This window comes from Leucoraja erinacea, chromosome 45 (assembly GCF_028641065.1).
Source record: "Leucoraja erinacea ecotype New England chromosome 45, Leri_hhj_1, whole genome shotgun sequence".
In the NCBI taxonomy this organism is placed as follows: Eukaryota; Metazoa; Chordata; class Chondrichthyes; order Rajiformes; family Rajidae; genus Leucoraja; species Leucoraja erinaceus.
In genome coordinates, this window is record NC_073421.1 from 1395043 (window position 1) to 1406564 (window position 11522).

Consider the following 11522-nt stretch of genomic DNA (forward strand, 5'->3'; position numbering starts at 1 on the left):
CCTGATTGTGATGGTGATTGTGATTCTTTCTCTCCAGAGATGCTGCCTGACCTGAGTTACTCCAGCACCTTGTGTCTATCTTACACTAAACTAAATAATACTTTACAGTAATGTCAAGGATAATGTTTAACTCTGTTACCTGTAATATAATATCCAAAGAAGATTGAAGAGATTTGCTATGTCTGTGAATACTCCCTTGAAATTCAACAGGGGTACGCTAGAGATCATATTTAACTGTTTGTATCATGGCCTGCTTCGGCCACTTGAATGCCCAGGAAGAATGGAGATTACAGAGAATGGTGGACAAAGGCCGGTCCATCGTGTGTATTGACCTACCCACCATCGAAGAGATCCACTGTAGGCACTGCCTCAAAACGGCAGGCAATATCATAAACATTCCATGGGACCCTGGTCACACTCTCATTTCATTCCTGCCGTTGGAAAGAAGGTACGGGAGTCTCCGTGACATCCAGGGTCACCAACAGCTTCTGTCTATTGTACGCTACACAACACCAACCTCAATGGGACCGTCATATGCTGAGATAATGGAGCGGCTGGGCTTGTACACTCTGGAGTTTAGAAGGATGAGAGGAGATCTCATTGAAACATATAATAGTATTAAGGGTTTGGACACCCTAGAGACATGTTCCCGATGTTGGGGGAGTCCAGAACCAGGGGCCACAGTTTAAGAATAAGGGGTAAGTCATTTAGAACGGAGACGAGGAAAAACCTTTTCACAAACAGAGTTGTGAGCCTGTGGAATTCTCTGCCTCAGAGGGCTGTGGAGGCCGGTTCTCTGGATACTTTCAAGAGAGAACTAGATAGGGCTCTTAAAGGTAAAGGCAGGAACGGGGTACTGATTGGAGTTGATCAGCCATGATCACATTGAATGGAGGTGCTGGCTCGAAGGGCCAAATTTCCTATTGTCTATTGTCTATTGTCTAACACTCTTGACTCTTAATGCTACGAGTGAAACTTTTTTTCATGCAGTTCTGTTGGTCATGTTTTTCAGGGCCAGTTATCACCAGAGCTCGTGAATGAATCCCATCTGCTCAAGACCTGGCTCTGAATGTTTCCAAGAAAATGCTGATTCTCTGTTGGACATTGGGAGGCTTTTTGTTGGAGTTTAGCAATCACCCTCGATGGTCCGCCCCGCAGAAGCACAAACATTTTGTGAAGTTAACATTTGTCCCATCTTCGTGGTGGCTGCTCCTGGGACTGTTGGCCCTGATGCACCAAGCACACTCTCTGAGGTTGAAGATCGGCGTGGTGGGACCCTGGAACTGCGACCCAGGTTTTTCTAAAGCTCTTCCAGACCTGGCCGCCAAGTTGGCCATGGATCGGATTAAGAGGGAGAAGCTCCTGCAAAGGGGATTTGAAGTTGAATACACGGTGCTTGCAGATGACTGCCAGACCTCGAAAGCTCTCACAAACTTCATGGGGTTCGGCAAGCACGTGTCGGTGTTCTTGGGTCCCGTGAACCCCGGCTACTGCGAGGCCGCTTCACTGATGGGCAAGTATTGGAATAAAGCAATATTTTCATGGGCTTGTGTCAACTTTCAACTTGACAACACCATCAGCCACCCGACCTTTGTGAGGACCTTGTTATCACCCGCCAAGGTTTTGTTTAGTGTGATGAAACACTTTCTCTGGGCCCACATTGGCATAATATCTTCAAATGAGAATATCTGGGTGGACACTGCCAACAAGCTGGCCAATGCCCTCAGGTACAATGGACTTCCAGTTGGGATTGTCAGATCAATGGGCTACACTGACGAAGATGTGTCGAATACCTTAACGAAGATTAAAAATGTTCCAGACCTTAGAGGTGAGTTTGCTTGAATAAATACAAGACTTTTGGACAGGTACATGGATCGGAAAGGTTTAGAAGGATGTGGGCCAAATGTAGGTAGGTGGGACTAGTGTAGATGGGGCATCTTGGTTGGCACTTTGGGCACCAGGGCCCACAGTCTTAGAATAAAGGGGAGGTCATTTAAGACTGAAGTAAGAAAAAACGTTTTCACCCAGAGAGTTGTGAATTTGTGGAATTCCCTGCCACAGAGGGCAGTGGAGGCCAAATCACCTGATGTATTTAAGAGAGAGTTAGATAGAGCTCTAGGGACTAGTGGAGTTGAGGGATATGGGGAGAAGGCAGGCACGGGTTATTGATTGGGGATGATCAGCCATGATCACAATGAATGGCGGTGCTGGCTCGAAGGGCCGAATGGCCTACTCCTGCACCTAATTTCTATGTTTCTATGTTGGGCTGAAGAACCAGTTTCCGTGTTGTACTGTGTGACTCTATGAAGAAAGACTGGATAGACTTGGTTTATACTCTCTAGAACTTAGGAGATTGAGAGGGGATCTTATAGAAACTTACAAAATTCTTAAGGGGTTGGACTGGCTAGATGCAGGAAGATTGTTCCCGATGTTGGGGAAGTCCAGGACAAGGGGTCACAGCTTAAGGATAAGGGGGAAATCCTTTGAAACCGAGATGAGAAGAACTTTTTTCACACAGAGTGGTGAATCTCTGGAACTCTCTGCCACAGAGGGTAGTTGAGGCCAGTTCATTGGCTATATTTAAGAGGGAGTTAGATGTGGCCCTTGTGGCTAAGGGGATCAGGGGGTATGGAGAGAAGACAGGTACGGGATACTGAGTTGGGTGATCAGCCATGATCATATTGAATGGCGGTGTAGGCTCGAAGGGCCGAATGGCCTACTCCTGCACCTAATTTCTATGTTTCTATGTTTCTATAAAATGCTCTGAATGCATGTATGTGCACTAAGGCAGTGTGTGCATTTATTGGACACATGGAAGGTACATGGACTGGGAAGCTTAGTTTAGAGATACAGTGCGGAAACAGTCCCTTCGGCCCACCGAGTCAGCACTGACCAGTGATCCCTGAACCTTACCCTACCCTATTTGTGGTGGGAGATTGCAACCTTCACATGGTCCGCCCTGTTTCGCCGAACCTGGCATGCATACCCTACACACACTAGGGACTACACATACATTGTACCACGGCATATCCCCTAACTACCGCTATCTTTAAGATCTCTGGAACTCTCTGCTCATAGATCTCCAGTCGAGGCCAGTTCATTGGCTCTGATTTAAGAGGGAGTTAGATGTGGCCAAGTTGGGCTAAGGGCATGATTCCGGGGGTATGACTCTAAGGCAGGTACGGGCTACTGATTGGGGATGATCAGCCACCTGATCATATTGAATGGCGGTGCAGGCTCGAATGACCGAATGGCCTACTCCTGCACCTAATTTCTATGTTTCTATGTTTCTATGAGAACGTACAAACTCCGTACAAAAAATACACCTGAAACCAGAATCCTTCTCTCCTCTGGCGCTGTAAGGCAGCAACTCTACCGCTGCGCTGCCGATCCCTTAGGTTTAGAGGGAGATTGGCCAAGCACGGGCAGATGGGTGTCTAGCGTGTATGGGGCACTTTGTCAATAGATGCAGGTGCAATAGGCAATAGACAAAGACAATGGACATCTTAGCATTCATAGACATAAAACATTGAGTATAGGAGCAGGGAGTTCTACATGCCCTTACGAGTCTTTCGACCAGCACCATTCAATGGATCATGATTGCGTACAGTTCCTGCCTTCTACTCCCATTCCGTTGGTCTCCCCAATCCCCTGACTCCGCTATCTTTAAGAGCACTATCTAGCTCTCTCTTGAAAGTATCCAGAGAACCGGCCTCCACCCCTCTCTGAGGCAGAGATTGTCAAGCATGGACAAGTTGGGCTGAAGGGCATGTTTCCGTGCTGTATGACTCTATAACTTAATAGGCTCTGAGTGCATGTGCATGCACCTAATATAGATATTATTTCTATCTCACAATGACCATTCTGTTAAAATCAAAGTCCATAAAGTGTGCACGCATACTGTATAACTAATTATAATTACAAATAATAAATAAACCAGCCAATTCCTTCTCTGAATGGTGGCCGATTAGGAAAAGGGGAGATGCAGCGAGACCTGGGTGTCATGGTCACCAGTCATTGAAAGTAGGCATGCAGGTGCAGCAGGCAGTGAAGAAAGCAAATGGTATGTTAGCCATTCATAGCAAAATATTTGAGTAGGGAGCAGGGAGGTTCTTGTGGCAAAGGGATCAGGGGGTATGGAGAGAAGGCAGGTACAGGATACTGCAGTTGATGATGTCAGCCATGATCATATTGAATGGCGGTGCAGGCTCGAAGGGCCGAATGGCCTACTCCTGCACCTATTGACTATGTTGCCATATGGGATGTTTCTAGAGAAGCCTCACCAGAGTTTCTCCTGGGATGTCAGGACTCTACAGTATAAAGACTGGATAGACTCGGCTTGCTACTCGCTAGAATTTAGATTGAGGGGGGATCTTATAGAAACGTACAACATTCTTAAGGGTAGATGCAGGAAGATTGTTCCCGATGTTGGGCGAGTCCAGAACCAGGGGCCACACACACACACACACAGTTTACACATAAAGGGGAAATCTTTTAGGACCGAGACCCAAAAAACATTTTTCACACACAGACACACACACATCTCTGGACACACTCGGCCGCAGAACACAGTTGAGGCCACAGTTCCCACACTATATTTACAGAGGGAGTTACACAGGCCCTTGTTGGATGATCACACACATGATCATATTGAACAGACCCACACGAAGGACCCACACACAGACACTACACATGTCTATGTTTATATGTCTATGTTTCTAGATGCTGCCTCACCCGCTGAGTTTCTCCAGTATTTTGTGTCTACAGTATAAATAAAATGAACTCCCTCAGCTCTGTTAATCATTTCTATTGTTACACTCGAATGGAGGCACAGACCACACACACACACACCCACACACACACACACACACACACCACACACACACACACACACACACACACACACACACACACACACACACACACACACACACACACACACACACACACACACACACACACACACACACACACAGACACACACACAGACACACACACCCACACACAGACACACACACACTCACACACTCACACACACACACACACACACACATACACACACACACACACACACACACACACACACACACACACACACACACACACACACACACACACACACACACACACACACACACACACAGACCCACACACACAGACGCAGACACGCACACACACAGACACACACACACACACACACACACACACACACACACACACACACACACACACACACACACACACACACACACACACACATCAGGCAGAGGAGATTAACCTGGCATCATGCACAGCACAGGTATTTGGGGCTGAAGGGCCTGTTGTCGTGCTGTACTATTCTACAGATGTTCTACGTTTATTCTTTGCTGTAAGAAGAACAATCACAGTTTGTCCAAACTAGTAGCTTGTGGCCTTAATTGGAGCCGTATTGGTCGATCTATTGGCTGTTACATTACTTATTTAACTTCAATCAGTGAGGATTTGGAGTAAGCTGGTGTGCAGTTTTATGGAGGGTTTTAATAGATTAAATAGAAATGATTCTCACTGTGTTGGCTCACTGCCGCAGCTCATAGTTAATTGGCAACTGGGGAGAGAAATAAACGATCTTTAAAAGAACAAGTCGTAAAAGCTGCTTGTAATAAAAAGGCAGCAAGATGCAGAACAATAGTATGGAAAGGATACAGGGAAGATTTACCAGGAAGTAGATTGAAGGGAATAACGTTTAGTGCAAGGTAAAGCCTGCAAAGTCCGATCAAGGATAGTCCGAGTGTCACCAAAGAGGCCAAGTCAAATCGAGAGAGTTTATTGTCATGTGTCCCAGATGGGACAATGCAATTCTTGTCCTATCGATATAGTTGCCTGATAACAGCTGGGAAGAAACTGTCCCAGAATCAGTCTGAAGAAGGGTTTCGACCCGAAACGTCACCTATTCCTTCGCTCTATAGATGCTGCCTCACCCGTTGAGTTTCTACAGCATTTTTGTCTACCTCTGAATCAGGAGGTGTGCATTTTCACACCTCAGTACCTTTTGCCTGAAGGGAGAGGGGAGGAGAGGGAGTGGCCGGGGTGAGACTGGTCCTTGATGATGCTGCTGGACTTGCCGAGGCAGCGTGAGGTGTAGATGGAGGCGATGTGGGGCAGTGAGGAGTCAAGAGGATTGAGAAGTAAAGCCAGAGGGAGGGATATGGGTGGAAGAGGTTGGCACTTCTGCCCTCTGAGGCAGAGAATTCCACACTCACAGCTCTCTGTCTGAAAAAGTGTTTCCTCGTCTCCTTTCTAAATGGCTGACCCCTTATTCTTAAACTGTGGCCTCTGGTTCTGGACTCCCCCAACATTGGGAACATGTTTCCTGCCTCTAGCGTGTCCAAACCCTAAATAATTTTATATGTTTCAATGAGATATCCTCTCATCCTTCTAAACTCCAGAGTGTACAAGCCCACAGCCGCTCCATTCTCTCAGCATATGACAGTCCCGCCATCCCGGGAATTAACCTTGTAAACCTACACTGCACTCCCTCAATAGCAAGAATGTCCTTCCTCAAATTAGGGGACCAAAACTGCACACAATACTCCAGGTGTGGTCTCACTAGGGCCCTGTACAACTGCAGAAGGACCTCTTTGCTCCTTTACTCAACTCCTCTTGTTATGAAGGCCATCATGCCATTCGCTTTCTTCACTGCCACAGCAGCATAGTTGCCGAAAATATGGTGTCAAGTGGGACAGGCCCTTAAGGATCGTAGCTAAGCTTCCTAGTAAAATATGTTCACCTTCCCTCACACAGACACGTAGAGATTCTAGGACTGTGAGGGTGACAAGCAAGGGGGAAGTGGTTGAGGACAGAGTCAGTCGGTGCTGAACAAAACACAAAGTGCTGGAGGAACTCAGCCGGTCAGGCATTCGGCCCATCGAGTACATGCCGACCATCGATCACCCGTTCGCACTAGTTCTCTGTTATCCCAATCACCCAAGAACCAAGAGAACCAAGAGTCAATTTAATTGTCATTTGGACCCCTGGAGGTCCAAACAAAATGCCGTTTCTGCAGCCATACATTACACACAAATAGACCCCAGACACAACATAATTACATTTTACATAAACATCCATCACATAGCTGTGATGGAAGGCCAAATAAACTTATCTCTCCACTGCACTCTCACCCCCCCCGATGTCAGAGTCAAAGTCAAAGCCCCCGGCTGGCGATGGCGATTGTCCCGCGGCCATTAAAGCCACGCCGGGTGGTGCGAGGTCGCACACCGGGTCTTGGTGTTGGAGCCCCCGGTGTGCGCTCGCAAAGTCCGCGGCCATTCCAAGCCGCGCGGGGCAGTGATGTAGGCCCCGCACCAGGAGCTCTTCAACCCCGCAACTCGGGCGGGAGAATTCGCCGTTGCAGGAGCCCTGAAAAGCGGTCTCCCTCCAGGGAGCTGTGGGCTCCCGGTGCCGTCGTCCACAGACCTGTAGAGAGCCTCCGACTCTCCGGTAGCAGCAGCAGCAGCGCTCCTCCACCGCTCCACCCGCTCCGGACTCGGCCAGCTCCGCGACGGCAACGGTGAGTCGGCACCTGAGTCCCCGGCTTCTTCCTGTTGGAGGCCGCTCCTCGTTGCGGCCTCAACGACACCTGAGACCCGACGAGAAAAGGTCGGGTCTCCAGTGCAGGGAGAGATTCAAAAAGTTTCCCCCCCCCCTCCCCACCCCACCCCCGCCCCCCCACACACACACACCCAACATAAATAACAAAAAAACTACATAAAAACACAGACAAAAAATAATAAAAACGCGGACAGGCTGCAGAGGCCACTGCTGGCCAGAGCCGCGCCGCCACCCACACACGAGAGGGATTTTTCCCGAGGCCCAATTAACCTACGAACCCGCATGTTATTGGGATGAGGGAGGAAACCGGAGAAAGCCAACGTGGTCGTGGGGAAGATGGACATCATCGACAATTGGTGCAGGAATAGGCCATTCGGCCCCCCCAGCAATTTTAAAAAGACACCACACACCAGTAGTTTGGTACAGTAAGCTAGTCCCTGGTGAGAAGAGTTTACAGTCCTAATGGCCTCTGGGAAGAAACTCCTTCTCATCCTCTCTGTTTTCACAGTAAGACAGCGGAGGCGTTTGCCTGAAACATAGACAATAGGTGCAGGAGTAGGCCATTCGGCCCTTCGTGTCAGCACCGCCATTCACTGTGATCATGGCTGATCATCCAGAATCAGTACCCCGTTCCTGCCTTCTCCCCATATCCCTTGATTCCGTTTGCCCTTAGAGCTAAATCTAACTCTCCCTTGAATACAGCCTGTGAATCGGCCTCCACTGCCTCCGGTGGCAGAGAAATCCACAGATTCACAACACTCCGGGTGAATTTTTTTTGCCTTATCTCAGACCTGAATGGTCCACACTTTATTCTTAGTCAAAAGGTAGCGGGACATCTGTTTAGCTGAATCAGGGTTGATTTTGAAGAAAGCTTGAGGTGTGTTTGTCGTTCTGTGGCTGTTGAAGCTGCATGAATTACAGCTGTTTAGTTTAGAGATACAGCACGGAAACAGGCCCTTCGGCCCACCGAGTCCGTGCCGACACTGTCCTACACACACTAGGGACAATTTACAATTTAATCAAAGCCAATTCGGGATTTGGTCAGGTCGGGGGAGTTCCCCCGCCACAGGCTACCGTGCTACCTGCTCCATGCTCAGAGAGTCAGCGACTAATCCATCTCCCCCACCTGGTTTGCCAGGTGAGGAGGGGGCTGTGGACCCCCAGCAGGATCAAAAACAAGATACAGATAAAGATATATATATAGATATAGAAAATAGGTGCAGGAGGAGGCCATTCGGCCCTTCGAGCCAGCACCGCCATTCATTGTGATCTTGGCTGATCGTCCCCTATCAATAACCCGCGCCTGCCTTCTCCCCATATCCCTTGACTCCAGTAGCCCCTAGAATGATCTCCCCTTTATTCTAAGACTGTGGCCCCTGGTTCTGGACTCGCCCAACATTGAGAACATTTTTCCTGCATCTAGCTTGTCCAGTCCTTTTATAATTTTATATGTTTCTATAAGATCCCCCTCATCTTTCTAAACTCCAGTGAATACAAGCCTAGTCTTTTCAATCTTTCCTCATATGACAGTCCCGCCATCCCAGGGATCAATCTCGTGAATCTACGCTGCACTGCCTCAATCACAAGGATGTCCTTCCACAGATTAGGAGACCAAAACTGCACACAATACTCCAGATGTGGTCTCACCATAGCCCTATACAACTGCAGAAGAACCTCTTTACTCCTATACTGAAATCCTCTTGTTGTGAAGGCCAACATTCCATTAGCTTTCTTCACTGCCTGCTGTACCTGCACGCCAACTTTCAGTGACCGGTGTACAAGGACACCCAGGTCTCGCTGCACCTCCCCCTTATCTAACCTAACCCCATTGAGATAATAATCTGCCCCCTTGTTTTTTACGCCAAAGTGGATACCCTCACATTTATCTATATTATACTGCATCTGCCATGCATCTGCCCACTCACTCAACCTGTCCAGGTCACCCTGCAACCTCCTAACATCCTCTTCACAGTTCACACTGCCACCCAGCTCTGTGTCATCTGCAAACTTGCTAGTGTTGCTCCTAATTCCCTCTTCCAAATCATTAATATATATGGTAAACAGTTGCAGCCCCAACACCGAGCCTTGCGGCACTCCACTCGCCACTGCCTGCCATTCTGAAAAGGACCCGTTCACTCCTACTCTTTGCTTCCGGTCTGCCAACCAATTTTCTATCCGTGTCAACACCCTACCCCCAATACCATGAGCTCTAATTTTAGTCACCAGTCTCCCGTGCGGGACCTTATCAAAGGCTTTCTGAAAGTCTAGATACACTACATCCACTGGCACCCCTTCATCCATTTTACTTGTCACATCCTCAAAAAATTCCAGAAGATTAGTCAAGCATGATTTCCCTTTCATAAATCCATGTTGACTTGGACTAATCCTTTTACTGCTATCCAAATGCCCCATTATCACCTCTTTAATAATTGACTCCAGCATCTTTCCCACCACCTGTCAAAGGGCGGATGAGCTTCTAGCGAGCCAACGGCCATCCACACTTCAGTAGAAGTTGCGATCACTATCGTACACAGCATTGTAAGGAACGATGATAAAACACACACACCACACATCCTGTACTTCCAGCGGCTGAAGTGGGCAGGAACTGGAGGACAGAGACGTGTGGTGCGTCCGTCACCGTTCCCGTTGGAGACCAGCGCCACTGCGTCGCTAATGTTTTCAACGATGATGAATGAATGAATGAATTGAATGGTCTTGAATCCTTACCTCCTGTACAAATGATATTTGGCTCAAACCAACAGTATGAGTCGGCGTTTGGAGGTGATCCCCCAGGGAAATGAACAGTGTCTCCGTACTGCAGTGTTTCAGTCTCCATATTGATGGTGTAGGTTGGCAAGAGACGGTCACTTCTCCCGTCTGTGTCCAAGATGACGTAGTCAGCTATCCCCTCACCACCTTCTCCAATGTTTTCAATGATGATGAATTAACCTACAAACCTGTACGCCTTTGGAGTCTGGGAGGAAACCGGAGCACGCAGGTCACGGGGAGAACGTACAAACTCCGTACAGACAGCACCCGCAGTCGGGATCGAACCTGAATCTCGGCGCCGTGAAGCAGCAACTCTACCGCTGCGCCACCGTGCCGTGGTTGTTAGAGCATTCATTCGATGCTGGCGTGCAGGTGTGAAATCCAGCACTGTTAATGGTGTAAACACCAAAGAGAAAGAAAATATAGAAAGATGACATGAAGCTTAGTTCGATGTACTGTCCAGATTGACTCTTCACAACTATATTTTAGTTAATGTTGTATTAAATAAAACCCTGGATCGCCTTGACCGAGCCTTGTGGTGTTTTCAAGTTTTCTTTCAAACAGACCCATTTGATGGTCGACAATATGACGTGTTATAAGTTCATAAATGATAAGAGCGGAATTAGGCCATTCGGCCCATCAAGTCTACTCTGCCATTCAATCATGGCTGACCTATAACCCTCCCTCATAACCCCATTCTCCTGCCTTCACCCCATAACCTCTGCCACCCGTTCCAATCAAGAATCTATCTATCCTTGCCTTAAAAATATCCATTGATATTATATCTATCTTACTTTTCTTTGTGGTCAATATGATAGTGGTCTGACAAAAGCAGGTCGGAGCCACAAATGGTAGTATGGTGTGGTTAAAAATGTCCGCTGATACGACTCTCAGATCATAAGGTCATTAGATCACATGTGATAGGAGCGGAATTAGGCCATTCGGCCCATCAAGTCCGCTCCGCCATTCAATCATGGGTGATCTATCCCTCCCTCCTAACCCCATTCTCCTGCCTTCTCCCCATAACCTCATAATTAATCAAGAATCTGTCAATCTCTGCCTTAAATATACCCATATACCCATAGTCACCACCCTCCTCTTTTAAGGTCCCTTAATTCTGCGGCTGTGGCCTCTAGTCCTAGACTCTCCCTCTAGTGGAAACTCCA

The 11522-nt window shown here is 47.9% G+C and overlaps 1 protein-coding gene across 1 annotated transcript in view; it reads left to right on the forward strand.

Annotated features, from left to right (window-relative positions):
- The first annotated feature begins 1061 nt into the window (after positions 1–1061).
- The window catches only part of gucy2f (guanylate cyclase 2F, retinal), an 82463-nt gene continuing 72002 nt past the window's right edge, over positions 1062–11522 (forward strand). The window contains exon 1 of the mRNA XM_055664819.1: positions 1062–1828. Within this exon, the coding sequence (XP_055520794.1) occupies positions 1084–1828 (745 nt within the window). The 5' untranslated portion in view covers positions 1062–1083. The remainder of the gene's footprint in view (positions 1829–11522) is intronic.